We start from the raw sequence: 26,750 nt of genomic DNA on the forward strand, positions 1-26,750 counted from the left end.
CCAAAGAGGTCTTGTCCCAGATTGTGACCATGTAGAGGTCAGAGGTGGTAGATTTGAAATGCACATCATCTATTTCACATAATTCCTCTTCCAACTCCCTTGAAGTCTGTGGCTTTATGGACGGTATCATGTCTTACCTCAAAGACATGACTGATTCCGGTTCTTCATCGTTGGAGGGATTAAGAGATATTCCAGCCTCACTGATTAAGAAGCTCTCCAGTGAAGAGTTCAAGATGAACACTACCAACTAAGTGCGAAAAATACTGATCAAATCAGTCAGTAGCTTTCCCAGGAAAGTCAGTTCCAGCCAGACAGATTCTCAGGTGTCACCAACATCAACAATTTCCTTGAGGCATACCAATTCAACTGCTTTTGATATCATTGGATCAATTAACAAAGACATAAAGAGCCTTTTCCCACTAATGACTTATAATACATCTCTATGGGAGGCAGACTTTATGCTTCAACATAGCAATGAGAAAAGCTTAGAGTACACTGAGGCAGCCCCCGAAGGCTCCCTGTCAGCTGTGGAAGTGTAGATTTGGACAATTGCAGATATTATTAACCACAATGTGAAGACATAGATGAGGAAATGTCTGCAATAGTGGATATCATCATAAAGGAGGTACAGGATATACACAGGAAGAAGGGAGGGTTGCATCCCACCCTGATCAAATCAAACGCATAATTTCTGAGAGCCACTCGACCCCCCAGCTTCTGACAGTGGTGGTGGAAAGAGTGCATCTGATACAGTCCTTACTAAGCTGAATATGAATGAAAAGAAGTTGGAGAAGCCCACAGCTTACGAGCTGGTTCAGCTGTTTTCTGAAGGGTCTGTGAAGCGCCTCCTGCTTCCTAGCCTTGTGCCCTCTTTAGCTTCAATGAGTTTGGCTCAGGGAGTCAGTGTGAGTCAGTGTGACTGCTAGCTTATCCAAATATAGGATTTCATGCTTTTCTGGTACATCAGCATTTAGTGACACAGTCAGTCTGTTTACCAAAGTAATGGTAAGCCAAGTCATGGACTTGTGGTTTCTGATGCACAAAGCAGAGGGTCATCTCCAACAAGAACTGTAACTGATATAGGAAGTCTACTGAGTGGTAAATCCTCCCCTTTACCACCTTTCTCAACCATCAGCATGGCAAAAAGTAAGACCTCCAATGCTGCACGAGGCTTTGAGGCCAACAAAGATGCTGAGGAAATGGATACCACCAGATGTTCTGGTGTAGGTTAGAGCACTGTTTGTGATCAGATGTCAACCAGCCTGGATGTTGTCAAAGATGTCTCGCTTTCAGACCCTTCTTCTAATCATTTAGGCGGTGATAGTCTCATCAGCATGTTAGTGGAGGGACTTCTGTCAAAAATCCCAAATGGATCTGTACGTAGTTGACGTCACACACACATCACAAGACCTGATCCCAAAAGTTTTGGCTGCCTCCTGTGCATGGTCATGCTGCTCACTGCACAGTTGAAAAATACATGGCAAAAATAAATCAAAACCGGATGGTGTTCAGAGAACAAACAAAAGATAACTATTGTAAAATATACTGTGTCCATCAAATGCATATAGCATTTATAAGCTGGATGTAGAAGCCTAAGTGTTGTTGTTCATTAGTTTACTCCAATTATGGGAGGGATAGTAGGGTAGGGTTAGGGGAAAATAATAAAGGAAAATATATTGGAAAACATATATATCATTTATATATTTACAAGACAAATAAGAGGGACTGGAAATGATGCTGACAATTACATTGATGGAAGCCACAATTTATCTGCAATAATTAAAGCTGATCTACCCTCCATTTAAAAAATACCATTATACCATTATATTCATATTCCAAATTAAAGTTTGTGCTGGAGTGGCAGATGTGGTTGTTGTCATTCTGAGGTTGATGTAGTGACTTGTAGTGACATTGTTCTTCTCTTCCTCTTAGCCTTCCATAAAGGGGAACAAGAAGGATTCCAAGAAAGATTTCCACCCATCCGAATTAGAACAAGATCTTATACAGCAGGAACATTCTATTTTCTATATTAGTGTACAAAGAAATGCTATTGCAAAGGAACCCTGGCCTACATTACATATCGAGAGTCATCTCTTAGACAGTACCAGTCAAAAGTCTGGACACTCCTACTCATTCAAGGGTTTTTCATTATTTGTGGAATAATAGTGAAGACACCAAACTGTGAAGTAACACATATGGAATCATGTAGTAACCAAAAAGGTATTTTTTTATTTTATTTTATATTTTTCAAAGTAACCACCCTTTGCCTTTTGGCTTGATTCCAGCTTCACCTGGAATGCTTTTCCAACAGTCTTGAAGGAGTTCCCACATATGCTGAGCACTTGTTGGCTGCTTTTTCTTCACTCTGCTGTCCAACTCATCCCATACCATCTGCCAGGAGCAAAATTTCATTCGTTACTGGCAGTTTGATGCCACCTCTTGTTGAAATAAGCATTATTTTTCAAATTGAGGATGTGAAAGAGAGAATATTAACATTGGTTGCGAGATCATTGGGTGGAGTTCGGGTGATTGTGGAGGCCAGGTCAAATAATAGAGTACTCCGTCACTCTCCTTCTTGGTCAAATAGCCCTTACACAGCCTGGAGGTGTGTTGGGTCATTGTCCTGTGGTAAAACAAATTATAGTCCCACTAAGCGCAAACCAGATGGCATAGCCTATCGCTGCAGAATGCTGTGGTAGCCTTGACTTAAATAGAATGCTGTGGTATCCGTGACTTAAATAAATCACTGACAGTATCACCAGCAAACCACCATCACATCTCCTCCTCCATTCTTCACAATGAGAACCACACATGTGGAGATCCTCCTTTTACCTATTCTTGCGTCTCACAAAGACACGGCGGTTGGAACCAAAAATCTCTAATTTGGACTCATCAGACCAAACAACAGATTTCCACCGGTCTAATGTCCATTGCTTGTGTTTCTTAGCCAAAGCAAGTCTCTTCTTATTATCGGTGTCCTTTAGTAGTGGTTTATTTGCGTGATTCATAGTCTCCTCTAAACAGTTTATGTTGAGATGTGTCTGTTACTTAATCTGTGAAGCATTTATTTGGGCTGCAATCCGAGGTGCAATTAATTGCCCATTTCTGAGGCTGGTAACTCTAAGGAACTTATCCTCTGCAGCAGAGGTAACTCTGGATCTTCCTTTCTTCATGATAGCCAGTTTCATAATAACACTTGATTGTTTTTGCGACTGCATTTAAAAAGAAAATATTGACATTTTCCAGATTGACTGACCTTCATGTTTTACAGTAATGATGGACTGTCATTTCTCTATGCTTATTTGAGCTGTTCCTGCCGTAATACGGACTTGGTCTTTTACCAAATAGTCAGGGGCAGAGCCGGAGGGCCACCCCGGGTGCCACCCCAAAATTTAATTCACTACTGGCAGTTTGATGCTGATTGACATCTCATTTCACCTAGTGCCGTAAGTTACAATATACGAATGTTTAGCTAATATGGGGTAACTAGTAGGCTACAGATGTCAGTGTTCAACAAGTTAACATTCAGCAATTTTCATACTTGAACTCAAAACGAACAATTGTTATTATAAATCTGTTAACATTACTCAAAATATTACCACAATCTATTCATTAATTATTATTTTTTTCACCTTTATTTAACCAGGCAGGCCAGTTGAGAACAAGTTCTCATTTACAACTGCGACCTGGCCAAGATAAAGCAAAGCAGTGCGACACAAACAACAACACAGAGTAACACATTGAATAAACAAACGTACAGTCAATAACACAATAGAAAAAAGTCTATATACAGTGTGTGCAAATGGTGTGAGGAGGTAAGGCAATAAATAGGCCATAGTAGCGAAGTAATTACAAATCAGAAAATTAACACTGGAGTGATCGATGATGATGTGCCAGTAGAAATACTGCGAAGTCAAGGATCGGTAGGATAGTCAGTTTTACGAGGGTATGTTTGGCGGCGTGAGTGAAGGAGGCTTTGTTGCGAAATAGGAAGCCTATTCTAGATGTAATTTTGGATTGGAGATTAATATGAGTTTAATATGAGTCTGGAAGGAGAGTTTACAGTCTAGCCAGACAACTAAGTATTTGGAGCTGTCCACGTATTCTAAGCCAGAACCGTCCAGAGTAGTGATGCTAGTTGTGCGGGCGGGTGCAGGCAGCGATCGGTTGAAAAGCATGCATTTAGTTTTACTAGCATTTAAGAGCAGTTGGAGGCCATGGAAGGAGTGTTGTATGGCATTGAAGTTCGTTTGGAGGTTTGTTAACACAGTGTCCAAAGAAGGGCCAGATGTATACAGGATGGTGTCGTCTGCGTAGAGGTGGATCAGGGAATCACCTCTCACAAGAGCGAGATCGTTGATATATACAGAGAAAAGGGTCGGCCCGAGAATTGAACCCTGTGGTACCCCCATAGAGACTGCCAGAGGTCTGGACAACAGACCCTCCGATTTGAGACACTGAACTATATCTGAGAAGCAATTGGTGAACAAGGCGAGGCAGTCACTTGAGAAACCAAGGCGGTTGAGTTTGCCGATAAGAATACGGTGATTGACAGAGTCGAAAGCCTCGGCCAGGTCGATGAAGACGCCTGCACAGTAATGTATTTTACCAATGGCGGTTATGATATCGTTTAATACCTTCAGCGTGGCTGAGGTGCACCCGTGACCAGCTCGGAAACCGGATTGCACGGCGGAGAAAGTATGGTGGGATTCAAAATGGTCAGTGATCTGTTTATTAACTTGCTTTCGAAGACTTTAGAAAGGCAGGGCAGGATGGATATAGGTCTGTAACAGTTTGGGTCTAGAGTGTCACCCCTTTGAAGAGGTGGATGACCGTGGCAGCTTTCCAATCTTTAGGGATCTCAGACGATACGAAAGAGAGGTTGAACAGACTGGTAATAGGGGTTGCAACAATGGCGGAGGATAATTTTAGAAAGAGAGGGTCCAGATTGTCTAGCCCAGCTGATTTGTACGTATCCAGGTTTTGCAGCTCTTTCAGAACATCTGCTATCTGGATTTGGGGGAAGGAGAATCTGGGGAGGCTTGGGCAAGTAGCTGCGGTGGGTGCGGAGCTGTTGGCCAGGGTTGGGGTAGCCAGGAGGAAAGCATGGCCAGCCGTAGAAAAATGCTTGTTGAAATTCTCGATTATCGTGAATTTATCGGTGGTGACAGTGTTTCCTAGCCTCAGTGCAGTGGGCAGCTGGGAGGAAGTGTTCTTATTCTCCATGGACTTTACAGTGTCCCTATCATTTTTGGAGTTAGAGCTACAGGATGCACATTTGTGTTTAAAAAAGCGAGCCTTTGCTTTCCTGACTGACTGTGTGTATTTTTTCCTGACTTCCCTGAAAAGTTGCATATCGCGGGGACTATTCGATGCTAGTGCAGTCCGCCACAGGATGTTTTTGTGCTGGTAGGCACAAGGGCAGTCAGGTCTGGAGTGAACCAAGGGCAATATCTGTTCTTAGTTCTACATTTTTTGAAAGGGGCATGCTTATTTAACCTGTTGCGTCAAGTAATCCCGTATCCGGGAGCGTAATTATAGCCTCAGGCTCATTACCATAACGCAACGTTAACTATTCATGAAAATCGCAAATGAAATGAAATAAATATATTGGCTCACAAGCTTAGCCTTTTGTTAACAACACTGTCATCTCAGATTTTCAAAATATGTTTTTCAACCATAGCTACACAAGCATTTGTCTAAGAGTATTGATAGCTAGCATAGCATTAAGCCTAGCATTCAGCAGGCAACATTTTCACAAAAACAAGAAAAGCATTCAAATACAATCATTTACCTTTGAAGAACTTTGGATGTTTTCAATGAGGAGACTCTCAGTTAGATAGCAAATGTTCAGTTTTTCCAAAAATATTATTTGTGTAGGAGAAATCGCTCCGTTTTGTTCATCACGTTTGGCTAAGAGAAAAACCAGAAAATTCAGTCATTACAACGCCAAACTTTTTTCCAAATTAACTACATAATATCGACAGAAACTTGGCAAACGTTGTTTAGAATCAAGCCTCAAGATGTTTTTCACATATCTATGATAAGATATGATATGATTAATGATAAGTCATTCGTGGCAGTTTGGTTTCTCCTCTGAAGCAAATGGTAAAATACACGCAGCTGGAGATTGCGCAATAATTGCAACGAAGGACACCAAGCGGGGCACCTGGTAATTGTAGTCTCTTATGGTCAATCTTCCAATGATATGCCTACAAATACGTCACAATGATCCCTTAATTATACATTTCCATAGAGATATGGCACATTATTTAACGTGTATTTCAGACATTTCAAGATCCAGAGAAGAGGGTCCTGCACAGACGTGTTTGAAAACATTTCCCAGGTCTCAGCATGGTACTAGGAAAAGGGCTTTCAACAGCTCCTGGTATGAGGACAATTCATGGCTTTATCAAGATAAGGTAAGACCCAGATGCAGACCGTGTTGAAGTAACAATGTTTATGACAGCAACAGATGCAAAGGTACAGAATGGAAGACAGGCCCAGGGTCAGGTTAGGCAGAGGTCGGAAATCCAGATGGGGAAAAGGTATAGAACGGCAGGCAGGCTCAGGGTCAGAGGCAGGCAGAGTGGTCAAGCGGCCGGGTACAGGGTCAGGACAGGCAAGGGTCAAAAACCAGGATGGCGAGAATAAGAGATGCTGGGAAAAGACAGGAGCTGACAGGACAAACGCTGGTAAGCTTGACAAACAAGATGAACTGGCAACAGACAAACAGAAAACACAGGTATACGTAAGTACACAGGGAATAATGGTGAAGATGGGCGACACCTGGGGGGGGGGAGACAGACAGGTGAAGGTGTCAAGATTCGACTGTCTCTGCCCAATACACCTGATTCTGCCTTCACATCACAGTCAGGTTTTTGTAACTGGAAAAAGGCGCTGTTTAAAGATTGTGGGTTTAAGCTCCATTCAAAGGCAGAGCATCCTATCAATGCTATGTATGCTCGGAATCAGCATAAAAGGGCTACTGACAGCAACTCATCAATGTTAGATGTCATAAATGAGGACCGGAAAAAGAAAGTGGAGGGAAACTGTACTTACATTAAAACAATTGCAAAATAAAGCGCAGCAAGGTCACTGAGAGACTGATGACTCTCACAACAAGGGTCATTTTTTTACAATCTTAGAAGAAATAGCAGAGTATGACCCTCTCATAGAGAACTGGATGAATGCATGTGGCAATGCTAAGTACACAAGCCACCAAATCCAGAACAAAGTTCTTGAGGGTTTAGCTGAGATGGTACAAAGTGAAATAATAAGAGAAGTTGAAGAAAGTTATGTTTTTAGTGTAATTGCAGAGGAAACCAAAGATTTAAAGAAATAACAACAAATGTCTTTAGTACTATTACAACGGGGGCCATCCACAAAATCTTTTTACACTTTCAGTCAGCTGATAGCTTAGATGCAGTAGGTCTCACAAAAATGATAATTGATTGCCTTCAAAAACATGGTCTGGACTACAGAAATAATCTTGTGGGGCAAGGCTATGATGGTGCATCCGTCATGAACGGAAAGCAGTCTGGTGTGTCTGCACGGATTAAAAACAGTGCAAGATTTGCATTTTATGTGCACTGCAATGCACATTGTTTGAATTTGGTTATTGTCAATGCTGTAAAATCAGTGCCTGAGGCAGTTAACTTTTTTGCTCTCCTGCAGAATCTTCATAACTTTGTATCTGCTCGTACGTTCATCTCAAATGGCTTGCAGTTCAGAAAGAGCTGTATCCACAGCAGCAGCCCAGGGAACTACAGAGATTTACAGATGTAAAGTGGGCATGCAGATACATGGCATGCCGTAATCTGAGGGACAGGCTTCCATCAGTTCTGAGAGTGCTACAGGATATCACACTTGAACTGCCAGTTCTTTCTCAGATAGATTTACAATTCATTGGGCTTTGGTTACCTTTTGTAAAGACCTTGGAGATGGCAAATGTCTTTTTGACATGCTCCAATCAAGCTCTCTTTACCTAACAAGAGCTGTGGATCTGGCAGGTGCCCTTACAGACACATGACAGGACTACAGAAGTTACTTTGGAGAACTATGGAAAGAGATTGCAGAGCACTGCAAAATAAGTGTACAAACAGTGTATAAAATACAGCCTAAAACAAGCATAAGATTTCATGACTCATTGATGTTGAGCACTGTAGGACAGAAAAATAGTGACCAACGTGATGGTGAGAGCTTCCAAAGAGCTATATTTCATCAGGTGCTTGACAGTCTCACAGCTGAGCTGCAGATGCGTTTTTCAAAGAAGAATTGCTAGATAATGCAAGTGGTCCAGTCTCTCATCCCAAGGAGTACAACATTCTTGAATGTGGAACCTCTGTTTGCCTTTGCGCAGACCTTTGAGTCAGTTTCAGAGGACCTCAAACATGAGATTCATCAAACCAAGCGGCTTCTTGATAGGAGAGAGAAAAGTGGAAGGGACAGACCATCTACTCTACTTGACTTTGTTGTGTTTCTAGAAGCTTATAAAGAGGTGTTCCATGAGCTATTTCGACTTTGTAAGATTTCTGTTGTTACACCAGTCACCAGTGCTTCCTGCGAGAGAAGCTTCTCAGCTTTAAAACGGATTAAAACCCATCTTAGGAGAACAGTGGTTGATAAGTCACCTCGGAATTCTGTGTTGAGTCAAGGAGGGCACACTCCCTCAACAACGATGAGTTTGTGGAACATTTTGCCAGTTCTCACCAGAACAGCAGAATTATGTTGTTTTAAATCTACCTAGGATAATTTGGCGCTTAGACGGTCCCTCTGGTCATGATTAAAACCTGCACGGTGTACTAGCTAGTACACGGACATTCAAAAATGATAAATCCAAAGGGTATCATGTCACACAGATGTAATTTGGTCTTGATTAGGCCAATTCCAAAACTTTTCTTTGCTATTAGTTAACATAATATATATGAGCTTAAATATGATACTGTAAGTTTGTAATATTGATGGGCACCAACATTAATTACATTTTTCAAACCCATTTCTGCTTGATACCTGGTATGGCAAATTGCAGTGTGTTTTAATTTTTTTTATTTACTTATTCATGTAATTTATTTATGCAATTTATGTAACACACAAATGCTATCTTATCTCCTTGGTTCTTCAGCTTTATTTTCTCAAAATATGTTGGATGTTCAACACTTACAATTGAAGTTTACATACACCTTAGCCAAATACATTTAAACTCAGTTTTAAACAATAACTGACATTTAATCCTATTAAAAATTCCCTGTTTAGGTCAGTTAGTATCAACACTTTATTTTAAGAATGTGAAATGTCAGAATAATAGTAGAGAGAATGATTTACTTCAGCTTTTATTTAATTCACAATAAGACATATACATATACCAGATTTTCATGTGCAATTCTATGGCACATGATTTATGAATTGACATGAATCCCCCAAAAATTCTGTTGAAATTATTATACAAAAATCCCAGCTCTGTAGATTTTGCTGCGAGGGGGCAGAGTCATTCGATCATTTATTATGGTATTGTCCATATGTAGTTCGTTTTTCGTCACAGGTCCAGTAATGGCTGAAGAATTGCAACATTTACCTAGAACTAATGCTGGTTTCCTGTTTGCTTATTTCCTTATACAGCTGACTGAGTGTGGTCTTAGTGCCAGAATCCGTCTGTGGTGGTAAATAAACAGCCACGAAAAGTATAGATGAAAACCCTCTTCTCAAATAGTGTGGTCTACAGCTTATACATAAGATACTCATAAGATACTCTACTTCAGGCGAGCAAAATCTAGAGACTTCCTTAGAATTCATGCACCAGTTGTTGTTTACAAATATGCACAGACCGCCCCCCCCTCGTCTTACCTGAGTGTGGTGTTCTATCCTGCCGGTGCAGCGTATATCCCACTAGCTGAATATCCATGTCATCATTCAGCCACGATCCTGTGAAACATAAGATGTTACAGTTTCTGATGTCCCCTTGGTAGGATATTCGTGATCGTACCTCGTCTAATTTATTGTCCAATGATTGTACGTTGGCCAGTAATACTGACGGTAACGGCAGCTTTCCCACTCGACGCCTGCGAAACCTTACGAGGCACTCCGCTCTGTGTCCTCAGTACCTGCGTCTCTTTCTCTTGCCAATGACGGGGAAGTGGCCTTGTCGGGTGTTCGAAGTACATCCTGTGAGTCTTTGTCTAATCCGAGGTGAGTGATCGCTGTCCTGATATCCAGAAGCTCTTTTGTCCCGTGAGATACGGTGGCAGAAACATTATGTACAAAATAAGTTACAAATAACGTGAAAAAAAACACATAATTGGTTAGGTGCCTGTAAAACTGCTGCCATTTCTTCCCAGTGCCATTTTAGAATCGAGAAATTCCTCCTTTGTAATTTGGCCTTCACATGAGTCTTTCTGTACATATTTTACATTATTAATAGGAAAATAATCAATTCAAATAGCTTCGGTTAGTGGAGATGGAAACTGAAATGAAAACACATTCTTAAAGTACTTTACTTCTTTAAAAATATAATTTGGTGAGTCATGCGTTACTCCATCATTTCTAACAAGTTTTAATTGATTTTTTTGGTAGCATTTCTATGTTGAAGATTGGAAAATACTTTGGTGCATTTTTCTCCATATTCCATCCAGTTCACTTTATTTTTATATTATATTACACTGGATATTTCTTGAATAAGTTCCTCAATTTCCTTTTGTTTTTCCTCTAACTTATTCTGTGCCTCTATGGTACAGTTTCTAGTGCTATCTAACTGTACTGTTACTCCTTCAATTTCCTTTGATAATATGGACTCTTTTGATCTAAATTGCTTTTGTTTAATAGATGAGTACTGAATTGCATGGCCTCTACAGGCGCAATTGAAAGTGTCCCATACAATAAGGGGATCTGCTGTACCTAGGTTATTTCAAGAAAAAGTCCTTTATAAATTATTCTGTCCGAGTTATAAACAAAAAATTCCAATATCCTCGCCCACGTGGAAATTCTGTAAGAGTAATATATATGCCAATTATGTGATGATCCAACTGCATTCTGTCCCCTATCAAAACTTTTTAAACTTTTGGTGCCAGAGAGAATGACATAAGAAATAATAAAGTTGACTAGCTTGAAAGTCTCCGCCATGTATATCTCACTAGGTCAGGGTATTTAAGTCTCCGCCATGTATATCTCACTAGGTCAGGGTATTTAAGTCTCCGCCATGTATATCTCACTAGGTCAGGGTATTTAAGTCTCCGCCATGTATATCTCACTAGGTCAGGGTATTTAAGTCTCCGCCATGTATATCTCACTAGGTCAGGGTATTTAAGTCTCCGCCATGTATATCTCACTAGGTCAGGGTATTTAAGTCTCCGCCATGTATATCTCACTAGGTCAGGGTATTTAAGTCTCCGCCATGTATATCTCACTAGGTCAGGGTATTTAAGCCTCCATATATCCACTAATTCCAATATATCCATGACATTCATTTCCTTAAGTGCCTGAGGGTGATAGTTTGTGGTGTGATTTCCTTTATGGTACATAGAGGTATTTAAAACCGTATTATAATCTCCCACCATAATAATAGAGTCTAGTGTTGCTTGTAGAGTTGATAAATTCTTACATATATTTTCAAAGAAGCTTGGATCATCATTATTTGGACCATATAGGTTAATAAGCCAGATCTGTTTATTGGCCAATACATATTTAAAATAATCCATCTACCTTGATGATCTGTTTGGACAATTTGCACATTTGGATCAAAATTACTGTTAATTAATAACATCACCGCTTTTGAATTTCTTTCAGTCCTTTTTCCACAAAACTTCATCTAAAATTGTTGAATGAGTTTCCTTTAAACAATAGATATTATATTATTTATCTTTAGCCAGGTAAATACTGATCGTCTTTTTTATTATCTGTTGAGCCATTACATTTATATCTGGCTATATTTATTTCACCACTTACCACAACGAGTTTCAATTGTATTTATCAAAATATATGTTTGTAGACCATTAAAAAGTAACGTGATGATTGAGTGTCCATATAGCTGTAGCATGATATTTGCATTGCTACTAAGTAAACCTCCAATTGGTTCCCACTCTTCCACCCGCTAAAAGCCCTCCTCATCTCGAGTTGGGTTGTCATCCAAATGTCCGGCAGACCACCTCTGACCCCCTGGATCCCATAGCACCAGAGAGACCGGGACCCATCCTTCGAAAAGAGCACACAGTGCCACCCACAGAAGAGAAGCAGATCAACCGCCAAATCAATATATAATTTTAAAAAATTAATTATGTTCCATAATTAGCTATTAATATTTGTAGTAATGTAGACAATTTATGCAAAGAATTTTACCTCTCACCAGTCTCGCCATTACTAAAATTACATTTATGGCAAACAATTAGTTTATTAGCAAACAATTATTGTGAATCATCCTATATTTTCCCTAAAATCGTTTACGCCCTCACAACAGTTGTGGGATACACACACACCCACACTCAACCCCTTTCCCCCACAACAACCATAGACTCCGATTCTCAACAGTTGCACTATCCCAGAGCCCAACTCAAGAAAGGTCTTGACCATTGTCACGTCCTAGATGATGGAGGTCAAATATAGCCCCTTCCCCTGAAACACCCACAACATGGTCCTCCCATGTCCTCCCATCGCTCCCAGAGCGCTAAGAACCTTGGCGTGATCCTGGACAACACCCTGTCGTTCTCAACTAACATCAAGGCGGTGGCCCGTTCCTGTAGGTTCATGCTCTACAACATCCGCAGAGTACGACCCTGCCTCACACAGGAAGCGGCGCAGGTCCTAATCCAGGCACTTGTCATCTCCCGTCTGGATTACTGCAACTCGCTGTTGGCTGGGCTCCCTGCCTGTGCCATTAAACCCCTACAACTCATCCAGAATGCCGCAGCCCGTTTGGTGTTCAACCTTCCCAAGTTCTCTCACGTCACCCCGCTCCTCCGCTCTCTCCACTGGCTTCCAGTTGAAGCTCGCATCCGCTACAAGACCATGGTGCTTGCCTACGGAGCTGTGAGGGGAACGGCACCTCAGTACCTCCAGGCTCTGATCAGGCCCTACACCCAAACAAGGGCACTGCGTTCATCCACCTCTGGCCTGCTCGCCTCCCTACCACTGAGGAAGTACAGTTCCCGCTCAGCCCAGTCAAAACTGTTCGCTGCTCTGGCTCCCCAATGGTGGAACACACTCCCTCACGACTCCAGGACAGCGGAGTCAATCACCACCTTCCGGAGACACCTGAAACCCCACCTCTTTAAGGAATACCTAGGATAGGATAAAGTAATCCTTCTCACCCCCCTTAAAAGATTTAGATGCACTATTGTAAAGTGGCTGTTCCACTGGATGTCATAAGGTGAATGCACCAATTTGTAAGTCGCTCTGGATAAGAGCGTCTGCTAAATGACTTAAATGTAATGTAAATGTAATGGTCCCCCGTAGTGACCATATTCCCAACCGTGCAGTCAGACCTTTGATTTTGTGCCACCAGGGCCACAATAATATGCCCCCTCTCTGAATGTCTGAGTGTGACCCCCTCCCCATGGGTAACTGCAGCTAGAGTTGCCAGCACTGCCACTGCCGGGTGGGGGAACGCCACCGGAATCCCCACCGGCTAGGTAGAAGGTCGACAAGGTTCTCAATAACAGCTTTGAGAATTCCTTGAATATTATGCTCTCCCATCAGGGGGCTTTGGCATTGCAGGACCAACCCTGCCAGGCAGGCTCGGAATCTTGAGGGGGCAGTGCTGCTCTTAAGTCTCTGACCACATTTTGACTGCATACAGGCCGCTTACAGCAGGCCCATAAAACAGATTGGGACTTCTTAGTATCTGGGTCGTTCAGGTCGGTGTCTAGGGTATAGGGTTGTGGACCGTTCCATCAATATAGGAACATAACTAAATACATTAGATGTAGAATTTATTTGAAAAATGTTGTTCCCCATGATAGGACAATAAAAACATTTAGATGTATAATTGATTTTAAAACACTGTTCCACCATGATAGGACAATAAATAAAGAAGATGTATAAAATGTATATCCCTCATCTGCACAACATTGAAAGCTCTCTCACAACCCCTGCTAACAGAAATAAGTTGGTTCTGGGATATGCAACCATTTCCTTTCTCACTCAACGCCACTTCCCGAAACACCAAAAAACACACACCACACCATCCATCCCGTGCCTTCTGTTTGCTGTGTTTTTATCTCCACCGTGTTGAATTAGTGCTTTTGTGTTCCAATTAGTTATATTTCAATATAGATTAAAAAAATATTGCTTTTCTGTTGTATTATTACAATCCATAACTGGGCTAGAATCGTGTGTTTCATTATTTTCCTCCTCTATGAGAACTTTGTAATTTTTTAAATAGCCACGGAGTAGTCTGTGTCTGAACAACTGGTTATCAATATACATTTTATCGACCACGAGAGCTACTGGTTTCCATTTCAATCTATTTTCCTTGAAAATTGGAAACAGAACTTTATGCCGTTCTGCAATTCCCTTCGGGAACTGGTCATTCATGCCTATTTCCGTCCAGCAAGTCTTTTAAACATTATTTTATATTTAAAGAAAGCAAATTTGACAACAAATGGGTGTTCATACCTCTGTCCGAAGCGGTGTACACGTTCGAGATGGATTTGATCGCGTGTGATCTGAAGCGCTGTAAGGTGGAACTCACTAACTACAGATTCAGGAACTTCTCATTATTTCACTTAGATTATTGTAAGTACCAGATTCTCTATCATGGATCTAGTCTGTATGTCAAGTAAGGCTTCTGTCAGAATGATGTTCTACTTTTTAAGTTCATTCACTTCGGTTTCAATCTTATTGACTGTCCCTTTTAGCTTGTTTGTGTCTTTCTCCAATGTCGCAGCTTTTTCGTCACTCATCTTGAGGCTTGCCTTCAACTCTTTTATATCCTTACTGACTAGTTCAAGTATACCCAGTTTGTCATTTATTGATTTTAACAGATCGGTTTCGACCTTTACCATTCCCGGTGGTGAAAATATTAAATCGTCTGTAGAAGAGTCGCGTTTTCATTTTGAAATGGGTTCCACTGTCTTACTCTCCGTCATGTTTCTATTTGTCGATACATTGCTCTAGTCTTATGATTTGTTGTTATCCAGATTGAAGATTATTACTACCACGTGTAGGCCACACAAGCTCACAGTGTAAGCCGTTCTTTGGAGTGATGGATCAGCTTCATCTGGCATTCTGACAGACTAGTCTGGGCTTGGCGGATGCCAGTAGAACGCTACCTGCCCGAATGCGTAGTGCCAACTGTAAAGTTTGGTGGAGGAGGCTGGGGCTGTTTTTCATGGTTCAGGCTGGACCCGTTAGTTCCAGTGAATGGGAAATCTTAACGCTACAGCATACAATGACATTCTAGACGATTCTGTGCTTCCAACTTTCTGGTAACAGTTTGAGGAAGGCTCTTTCCGGTTTCAGCATTACAGTGCCCCATGCACAAATCAAAATCCATACAGAAATTGTTTGTCAAGATCGGTGTAAAAGAACTTCACTGGCCTGCACAGAGCCCTGACCTCAACCCCATCGAACACCTTTGGGATGAATTGGAACAATGACTGCGAGCCAGGCCTAATCGCCCAACATCAGTGCCCGACCTCACTAATGCGCTTGTGGCTGAATGGAAGCAAGTCACTGCAGCAATGTTCCAACATCGAGTAGAAATCCTTCCCACCAGAAGAGAGGAGGCTGTTATAGCAACAACAAAAAAGGGGGGGACCAACTCCATATTAATGCCAATGAATTTAGACTGAGATGTTTGAGGAGCACATGTAGTGAACATGTAATGTAATTGAGGGAATATGTACATGTAGGTAGGGGTAAAGTGACTGTGCATAGATAATAAACAGAGAATAGCAGCAGCATGTGTGAAGGAATGTTAGTGTTTGTTGTCAATATGCATGTGTGTGCGGTTACAGTCCGGTGAGTGTACATCGAGCCTGTGCAAGAGAGTCAGTACAGAAAATAATTCTAAATCATAAAAAATAAGGGGGACAATGCAAATAGTCTGGGCAGCAATTGGATTAACTGTTAAGGATCCTTTTCTGTTAAGGATCCTTTTGGTCCCAGAGTTGCTGAGGACTACCATGCGGTAGCAGAGAGAACAGTCTAAGACTTGGGTGGCTGGAGTCTTTAACCATTTTTAGGACATTCCTCTTACACGGCATGGTATAGAGGTCCCGGATGGCAGGAAGCTTGGCACCAGTGAAGTACTGGGCCGTACACACTACCCTCTGTAGCAGTTGCCATACCAAGTGGTCAGAATTCTCTTGATGGTGCAGCTGTAGAACTTTTTGAGGACCTGTAGATGCTCAAAAAGCACCCAACATAGTTACATATGCTGCCACGTCTGGACTCCCAGAGGACCTCCCCTCCACCTTTCCACCTTTCAACAGGAGAAACCTTCCAAACCTCTCCTTTTTGTCAGGATACACCATATCCAAAGGCTTATCCAAGCCATTCAAATGCTCTTCATAGAGCAAGTAACCCAACTATTGTATTGACCAATTGATTAAATATAATTGCATAAAAGGCCTTTCTGTCTTTGTTTTCCTGTTATGTCCATGCCCATGTAACAGTGTAACTTTAAACCATCCCCTCGCCCATACCCGGGCGCGAACCTCTGCACACATCAACAACTGACACCCAGGAAGCATCGTTACCCATCGCTCCACAAAATCCATGGCCCTTGCAGAGCAAGGGGAACTACTACTTCAATGTCTCAGAGCAAGTGACGTCACCGATTGAAACGCTATTTAGCGCGCACCACCGCTAACTAAGCTAGCCGTTTCACATCCATCACACCCACAAGGAAATCTAATTAGCATAATACACAAACAAAAATTGAATGCAAATTCATCTCCATGAAGAAGAGCAAGTCACACTAATAAACTATAGGCCTACTTAGTTCATGCACAAATTAATTAATAAAGGATCCAGGACATTAAGTGACAAGGGAGTCAGCAGTTTTTATTTTTCAAATGTGATCAAGGGATATGTCATACCTGAATAAATCCAAAAGGGGGCAACATATACAAAGCAAAGGCATGAAGGACCAGTCTGGAGCTTACAATCAGATGCTAAAATTATTATTATTATTATTTTTTATTTAACCAGGTAGGCTAGTTGAGAACAAGTTCTCATTTGCAACTGCGACCTGGCCAAGATAAAGCATAGCAGTGTGAACAGACAACAACACAGAGTTACACATGGAGTAAACAATTAACAAGTCAATAACACAGTAGAAAAAAAAGACAAAAAAGAGAGTCTATATACATTGTGTGCAAAAGGCATGAGGGGGAAGGCAAATAATTACAATTTTGCAGATTAACACTGGAGTGATAAATGATCAGATGGTCATGTACAGGTAAAGATATTGGTGTGCAAAAGAGCAGAAAAGTAAATAAATATAAACCGTATGGGGAAGAGGTAGGTAAAATTGGGTGAGCTATTTACCGATAGACTATGTACAGCTGCAGCAATCGGTTAGCTGCTCAGATAGCAGATGTTTGAAGTTGGTGAGGGAGATAAAAGTCTCCAACTTCAGCAATTTTTGCAATTCGTTCCAGTCACAGGCAGCAGAGAACTGGAACGAAAGGCGGCCAAATGAGGTGTTGGCTTTAGGGATGATCAGTGAGATACACCTGCTGGAGCGTGTGCTACGGGTGGGTGTTGCCATCGTGACCAGTGAACTGAGATAAGGCGGAGCTTTACCTAGCATGGAATTGTAGATGACCTGGAGCCAGTAGGTCTGGCGACGAATATGTAGCGAGGGCCAGCCGACTAGAGCATACAGGTCGCAGTGGTGGGTGGTATAAGGTGCTTTAGTAACAAAACGGATGGCACTTTGATAAACTGCGTCCAGTTTGCTGAGTAGAGTGTTGGAAGCTATTTTGTAGATGACATCGCCGAAGTCGAGGATCGGTAGGATAGTCAGTTTTACTAGGGTAAGTTTGGCGGCGTGAGTGAAGGAGGCTTTGTTGCGGAATAGAAAGCCGACTCTAGATTTGATTTTAGATTGGAGATGTTTGATATGAGTCAGGAAGGAGAGTTTACAGTCTAGCCAGACACCTAGGTACTTATAGATGTCCACATATTCTAGGTCGGAACCATCCAGGGTGATGATGCTAGTCGGGCGTGCGGGTGCAGGCAGCGAACGGTTGAAAAGCATGCATTTGGTTTTACTAGCGTTTAAGAGCAGTTGGAGGCCACGGAAGGAGTGTTGTATGGCATTGAAGCTCGTTTGGAGGTTAGATAGCACAGTGTCCAAGGACGGGCCGGAAGTATACAGAATGGTGTCGTCTGCGTAGAGGTGGATCAGGGAATCGCCCGCAGCAAGAGAAACATCATTGATATATACAGAGAAAAGAGTCGGCCTGAGAATTGAACCCTGTGGCACCCCCATAGAGACTGCCAGAGGACCGGACAGCATGCCCTCCGATTTGACACACTGAACTCTTGCTGCAAAGTAGAATGATAATGCAAATCTCAGGTAGCCTATCACTGCCTCTAGAACACTAGAAGGGGCTGACCATGGCATGTGGTACATATACATCCTTGGGGTACTTAGGATTGAAATATCATCTCAAGACATAGTGAGATAAGGATATCAAATTACTGTACACGTGATGACAGTCGATAGGCTAAATTTGTTAATGATACAGTATGTTTGTCATTTAGCAGAAGCTCTTATCTAGAGTGACTTGCAGGAGCAATTAGGGTTAAGTGCCTTGCTCAAGGGTACATCTGCCTATTTTTTTTACCTAGTCAGTCAACGAATCAGTAAATCGGACATTTTCGAGTTTCCTAGTTCCAACAAGCACATGAACGCCGCATTTATCTTGTGGGTGTCAGTCAAACAATTGTATGGTTTCTGTTTTTTAATCAAACACACCTTGCTTCTGGTCGATCCATATCAGTTAATTGAACAGCAAAAGATGGGTAGCCTAAATGAAAGTCTCTCGTGGATCGAGCATGTGACCAATTACAAAATACTTTCGTTTTTTTTCTTTGTATTATTGAATAGTTATTTTTTTTCTTTGTATTATTGAAATTACAATACAATTACAAATAAGCATAGGACATAACTACAAATATATTGTATTCTTATGAAATTAAACAAAAATGATGAATAAAAATCACTACACATGAATTTGCCAGTGACAACAGTTACCTCCAATCAAATACAAAGAAAAAGGTCAGGGGTTCCAATTGTAAACCTAAGGTAGAGTTGTAAGAATACATATTGTTTTTTTTGTCATTGACTAATTCTAAATGTTTGATTAAATATTCGATTTGAAGTTTTAAAAAATATTGCATTTGGGAACTGATATTTGATTTTGTGCAAGTAAAATGTACCATAGAGAATGAATCAAGAAATTAACAATTAATTCAGTAGGAGTAGGGGGTACTTTTATACACAGTTTATAAGTGTGACTGTGAAGTTATTTTGGAGGGAGCTAAGTAATTACATATTTAATTGAATTAATACGATCCATATATTTACAATGAAGGATGTAATATGTTGTTATTCAAATTAAATCAATGCTACAAAGCGAGATTTTAGTTCTGGGCAAACGGAGATGACCGATGACACCATGGAACTATATTGCGCATTGACGTAGTCCGCGGAGGGATATGGTGTAAAATATGTGTCACGGTACTCTTTTCGCAATTTGCTCTGTATTGACATTCGTAGCGTGTCAGCAGACAACGCTGTACCTGGTTAATGTGATGGGAAGGGACAAGACGAAGCCAAAATGAATTTTCAGGTGAAGCGTAATAAGGGACATACGTTGAATGGTTTTACTTGTCGTACTGTAAAGGTTCACTTGAATCGGTTGCCATTTTCTTGCTGACCCAATGATTTTCGCCCCGTGACTGAGATGTGATGGCCCAATGATGAAAATCAAGGAATTTGAATAGATGCATTTTGGATTACATTGAAGAGAATCGCACGAACATCATTGTTTTCGAAGAGGAGAGACGTCACCTGGTTTGAACATCTCGCCACAAGAGGACTATTATGACAGCGTTAGCTGGCTGTGACTTACACACATTCTATTCAAACTCATTGGTGTTGCATTTCATAGTTTTTCAGGCACATATATAACGTTAGGCCTGTATTTTGTATTTTCTTGCGATAATCTGAAAATCACATTGATATCCGTCCATTCAATTGATATTCTGTTTAGTTAGCATGAAGCTAACGTTTAAGGTAGCTAGCTAGCTAACTATATAAAATGTTGTTAGCATGGTTGCTTGCCAGCTACAATGCATGGACAACATGACGCTTGTCAGCGCAGCATGTCACTCTGGTTATATAGTTGAAGTGTTTGTGGGTGTTTGAAGCTTGCAATCTATTTATCCAGGACACTTGACATCATGTAGAATGTCTGGCAAAGCAGTTTTTGAGCAAATGTGTTTGCCATCTAAATGCATATTTAAATAACTAACTAGCCAGTTTGCAACGCTAGCAATCTGGATCAGAAAATGACAGCTGGCAGTAGGGACTGACATTGTGTACCTTGGGATTGTGGCCAGCCATGCGTACAGCTGACTGCAGTGTCTGATTGTGGAAATAGTTCCAGGTAAAACCTTATATAATCTGTTGTAATTGGCTACTGACAGGGAAGAATTTGACACTAGCTCCAGTTTTTCATCCCATTTTAAACGTGATCAGTTGCATCATCACCTGGCTGTTTCTCAGGCAATATCAAAGGTGGACTGGAATGCATGCTTGTCCTTGTAAAACTGACTTGTATTCTGTTAACGCCACAATCACTAGTTTGCTTGACAGCTAAATCAAGGTTCCACTATCAAAAGAGAGCATCCTTCAAAGTGCATTACTGAAGAAAGAACCTTTTGACACCTGACCAAAATTGGACAGTTACGTTGACAATGGAGACTGTTGGAGACTTTGAATACAGCAGAAAGGACCTAGTGGGACATGGTGCTTTTGCTGTGGTGTTCAAAGGAAGGCACAGAAAGGTAAATATCTGGAACATTAAAGGTCTGCATCTCCATTTTTCCCATTGCATTGCTTGTCTCCTCCCTACTCCTTCCCTACCTTCCCTCTCCTATATTTTTCTCTGAGGTTACGTGAGAGTGGTGACGTTTATATAAATCTGGGTCAATGGCATTGCACTGCAGTAAATTAACTGTCATTTGGCATCATTTTGTTTAGTTTTCCTTCAACTAACTAGATGTTTAAATATTTGTTATTAGTGATGCAAGTATTGCAATGAAATACAATGATATCCATTTACAGGCTTACCTTATTCAAATATAACAATGTTATTATTTACATGTTTGATTATGCATGTTATTGTTTCATAAGCCTCGATCATGCGATGTTGTGCAATCTTGCGTTATGGTCTGGCACTGGGGTGCATTGAGATGCCAGCCGTTCATTCATGAAACGGATGACTCAAAAAGCAGTGAATAGCTCACTGACGTAGCCAGCCTAGACAAGGTGGAGAGAAAGGAGCATGTCTTCTGGTTTTTCCTCCTCAAGAGGTCTTCTTTCTCCATCTTCAGTGATGATATGAGCCATGATAATAGTCTACACATCAATGCTTTCTTGACAGTGTTTTTTTTTTTTTGAATGACCAATACAATGAGATGATAGTCTAGTGATGATACATTCGTTCTATTAGCTTGATTGGTCACACACCAGTGATAACAAAGCATCTTGACTGACTGACAGGACTGTGGTGACTGTCCATGATGGGGATGTGGACCAAACTGTTCTGTTGATCAAGGCGCAGCTGAAGGACGGTCAGAGAGGAGAGAATGTTACTTATGTCTGAGCCTGCTCCACATCTATCTCACTGTGTGATGCTTCCAGGGATGATGTCACCATGCTACCCTATTGCCACAGTTGCTCGCGAGTCTGTGTATCCACATCCATTCCCCCCCACATTGTCGGCAAAGCATTTTAGTGTCTCCCCTCTTAACAATGGAGAGACTTTTTAAAATTAACATTTTAGTTAATTTAGTACAATTCTACACATTTTGCCATAGGGTTGGAGAGACTCACCTGACAAAATCAATAGGGGGCCCCCAGCAGGTAATTCTATGCTAATAACACGTTTGGATAGCTGTCTGCAAAACTAATTTAGCAATCTAAAATAGTTTAGCTGATATGTACTAAATGACTGACTGTCAGTGTCTTACATAACAAGGGAAAAACTGGTAATGCACAACCAAATTTCAAAATTGCACCTTGTATATTCGAACTCGCAACAGTAAGTTGACATTCAGAATTAGTTCCTAAATTGAAACTGGAAATTGATCCGAGGGCCTTCATGCGGCCCACGGGCTGACAGTTGCCCATCCCTGATTTAGACAGTGGGACCTCGTCTGCATTTGCCTGTTGTCTTTTCTATTCTGGATTTTGTCTGCTAAATTACTAAAATGTAAATTTCTCTCGCTACATTGGTGACAAGGGTGGGATCTCGGGCTGTGCGGTATACCTGTATTTTACGATATACTGATTGATACATGGAGCTCTTTTGGGTTTTTACTTCTATATGGTATTTTAATATTTTGTTAAATGGGATAGGCCGTGTGTAACATCCATTCTTATAGTTTACTTCACTAATTGAGTCATCTCTTTCTGCTCTCTCTCCGTGCCGCTTTCCACACAGACCTAACCCTGCCCCCTGTCACTCAAGGAGTGCATTTGTTGTTCCTCGACCATGAGACACTTGCATTCAGTCTGCATGGTCAATGCAGCATACGCAACAATGTTGATGACAATGATGCTGTTTTCACTTTGCTTCTTAGTATAACTCCACTAGCCTTCTATAATTACACTATTAGTTTGTTTATTACTCTACAAACCAGCTGTTTGCAGATGTATTTTCTTAGCAAGTTGGGCCTAAATCTTCTTAGCCACTAATTGCTAGTTAGCTAACTAGTTAGAACAAAGGTAATTAACTATACAGCCTGATAATACAGTTTCAGTGATGGTATAGACTTAAATCATGCTTGTGCAAAAGTATCTTCTAAAGCAAAGCGGAATGTGCAAAGGATGAATATGTTAGCTACATGAAGTAGCTAAGAGAAAGCATTCAATGTAGTCAAAGATTATAGGGTCTCCTAGGAAACACTTGTCAATACTTGGCTTCCTAACCTGTCACAATAACTCCTCCCTGGCGTTTTCATTAGTTGTCAGTACTATTATATTATACTATTATAACTATAGAATTAGAATAATCATTCTATTTCTATTATTCCAACAGTTCAAGTAAAAACATTGTCACATCCTCCGAATACAACATGTAACACTGTATGTACAGTGAAATGCTGATTTACAAGCCCTTACCCAACAATGCAGTTTTAGGGGAAAAAAGTGTTAAGTATTTCCTATAAACTATAAAAAATAGTCGTACCCCCAATAAAGGTGATTTTCCCAATAAATTACTGGGAGTTTATATATGGAGTGTGCGACTCTTTAAAAAATAAAAAATAAAGTTTATTTGCCATTAGTCAGCACCTCCACACAAAATAATGTTTCTGGGTGTGCGCCAGCTCATGTTTTTTAAGGAAGTATTTACTAAAATCAACTGAAGTAAAAATAAATAAATAAATAAAAAGAAACAATACGGGACAGATTACATTTGCGGGGCACTGGTTAGTCAAGGTTATTGAGGTAGCCTATGGGGCCTGGGCACATAAATGGTCCTAAAGAGAAGCATGTGTTGATGACCGTCTCCATCAGAGGTCCAGGATTTTGGCATTTCTGGACTGCGACATTGTAAAATTATGCCTTCTACGACACTTGCTATACAGTGCATTCGGAAAGTATTTAGACCCCTTGATTCCACATTTTGTTACATTACAGCCTTTTGACAAACATTTTTTATTTTATCAATCTCCACATAATACCCCATAATGACAAAAGCAGTTTTTTGCTTATTTACAAAAAATAGAAACAGAAATACCTTATTTATGAGTAATACCTTATTTATTCAGAGTTCAGGGGTATCCTGTTTCCATTGTTCATCCTTGAGATATTTTTACAACTTGGAGTCCATGTGTTGTCAATTCAATTGATTGGACATGATTTGATTGGACATGATTTGGAAAAGCACACATCTGTCTATATATGCTCCCACAGTTGACAGTGCATGTCAGAGAAAAAATCAAGCCGTAAGGAGAAAGGAATTGTCCGTACAGCTCCGTGGCAGGATTGTGTCGAGGCACCGATCTGTGGAAGGGTACTTAAAAATTCTGCAGCATTGAAGGTCCCCAAGAAGACCGTGAACTCAGAGCTGGCCGCCCGGTCTAACTGAGCAATCGGGAAAGAAGGGCTTTGGTCAGGGAGGTGACCAAGAGCCCGATGATCACTTTGACAGAGCTACAGAGTTCCTCTGTGGAGATGGGAGAACATTCCAGAAGAACAACCATATCTGCAGCACTCCAGCAATCAGGCCTTAATGGTGGTGGCCTGAAGGAAGGCACTCCTTGGTAAAATGCACATGACAACCCACTTGTAGTTTTCCAAAAGGAACCCAAAGGACTCTCAGACCATGGTTAACAGTATTGTCTGGTCTGATGAAACCAAGACTAACCACCAGGGTAGCCTAGTGGTTAGGGCGTTGGACTAGTAACCGGAAGGTTGCAAGTTCAAACCCCTGAGCTGACAAGGTACAAATCTGTCGTTCTGCCCCTGAACAGGCAGTTAACCCACTGTTCCTAGGCCGTCATTAAAAATAAGAATTTGTTCTTAACTGACTTGCCTAGTTAAATAGAGGTAAAAAAAATATATATAAAAAAATGCCAAGCGTCACGTCTGGAGGAAACCCTATGGCGAAGCATGATGGTGGCATCATCATGCTGTGGGAATGTTTTTCAGCTGCAGGGACTGGGAGACTAGTTAGGATCGAGGGGAAAGATGAACAGAGCAAAGTACAGAGTTCCTTGATGAAAACCTGCTTCAGAGTGCTCGGGACCTCAGACTGGGACAAAGGTTCACCTTCAAACAGGACAACGACCCTAAGCACACAGCCAAGAGAATGCTGGAGTGGCTTTCTAAATGTCCTTGAGTGGTCCAGCCAGAGCCCGTACCTGAACCCGATCTAACATTTCTGAAGAGACCTGAAAATAGCTGTGCAGTGAAGCTCCTCATCCAACCTGACAGAGCTTGAGAGTATCTGCAGAGAAAAGTGGGAGAAATTCCCCAAATACAGGTGCCAAGCTTGTAGCATCATAACCAAGAACACTCAAGGCTGTAATCACTGCCAAAGGTGCTTCAAAAAAGTACTGAGTAAAGGGTCTGAATACTTATGTAAATCTGATATTTCCGGGGGTTTTCATTTATAAATTGCTAAAATTTAAAATCTGTTTTTGCTTTGTCATTATGCTGTATTGTGTGTAGATTGAGACAAAACTATTTACTACATTTTGGAATAAGGCTGTAACAACAAAATGTGGAAAAAGTCAAAGGGTCTGAATACTTTCAGAATACACTGTACATTGTTTGGTAGGTTACACAAATACTGCCTGAGACACCTGATTTTTGTCTCTGTGCTCAATAAACTGTGAAACACTGTGTGATGGTGTTCTTTGTTCGCATGTGTGAAATGTTACGTTATGCAAAACATGTCTCGCACTGTCATTTTTGGCAGAATACAATTTTGGCACCTTTAGAAGGTTAGTAGGGAAGTGAATCATTTAAACCACTTAAATATACTCACATTGTATTTGAAATTCAAATATTCATTTCCCAACTGCTTTTTTAAATAATCCTACAGGCTCTTTAACATTCTCCATACCTTCTATTCCAATGCATCAACATTATGCATGCCCACCAAATTTTATTGTATTGCTGAGCACATTGTACAACTATTTTGAGGGAAAGTTGTATTGCTTCCCTTGCAATACAGTACCAGTCAAAAGTTAGGACATACCTACTCATTCAATGGTTTTACTTTATTTTTGCTATTTTCAACATTGTAGAATAATGGTGAAGACATCAAAACTATGAGTTAACACACACATGGAATCATGTATTAACCAAAAAGGTGTTAAACAAATATTTGTTATTCTTCAAAGTAGCCACCATTTGCCTTGACGACAGCTTTGCCCACTTTTGGCATTCTCTCAACCAGCTTCATGGGGTAGTCACCTGGAATGCTTTTCCAACAGTTGAAAGAGTTCCCACATATGCTGAGCAATTGTTGGGTGCTTTTTCTTCACTCTGTGGTCCAACTCATCCCAAACCATCTCAATTGGGTTGAGGTCGGATGATTGTGGAGGCCAGGTCATCTGATGCAGCACTCCATCACTCTTCTTCTTGGTCAAATATTTACAATGACGGCCTACCCCGGCCAAACCCTACCTCGGACAATGCTGGGCCAGTTGTGCACCGCCCTGTGTGACTCGCAATCACCGGCCGTGATGCAGTGCCTTACATCGTTGCACCACTCGGGAGACCAAACAAGATAGCCCTATTTGGTAAAATACCAAATCCATATTATGGCAAGTACAGCTCAAATAAGCAAAGAGAAACAACAGTCCATTAAGACATTAAGGTCGGTCAATCCGGAAAATTGGAAGTTTCTTCAAGTGCAGTTGCAAAAACCATCAAGCGCATGATAACTGTCAAGCGCATGATAACTGATTTGACTGTTTCTTCATTCAGTCTATCTGATAGAAACTTAAGAAACCTGTGTTTGGTTTATTGTCCAAGATATCCCCATGTATATCTCTCACAA

At 41.0% G+C, this 26,750-nt stretch overlaps 1 protein-coding gene across 2 annotated transcripts in view; it reads left to right on the plus strand.

The window, feature by feature from the left end:
- The first annotated feature begins 19,689 nt into the window (after window positions 1-19,689).
- The window catches only part of LOC118395899 (serine/threonine-protein kinase ULK2-like), a 71,626-nt gene continuing 64,565 nt past the window's right edge, over window positions 19,690-26,750 (plus strand). Inside the window, exon 1 of one of the 2 annotated variants that reach the window (XM_035790090.2) lies at window positions 19,690-21,015. In XM_035790090.2, coding sequence (XP_035645983.1) covers window positions 20,926-21,015 — 90 coding nt within the window. In that variant the 5' untranslated portion in view covers window positions 19,690-20,925. The remainder of the gene's footprint in view (window positions 21,016-26,750) is intronic. The other variant, XM_035790011.2, reaches the window with a different exon arrangement.

Source organism: Oncorhynchus keta, chromosome 1, assembly GCF_023373465.1.
Source record: "Oncorhynchus keta strain PuntledgeMale-10-30-2019 chromosome 1, Oket_V2, whole genome shotgun sequence".
Taxonomy (NCBI): Eukaryota; Metazoa; Chordata; class Actinopteri; order Salmoniformes; family Salmonidae; genus Oncorhynchus; species Oncorhynchus keta.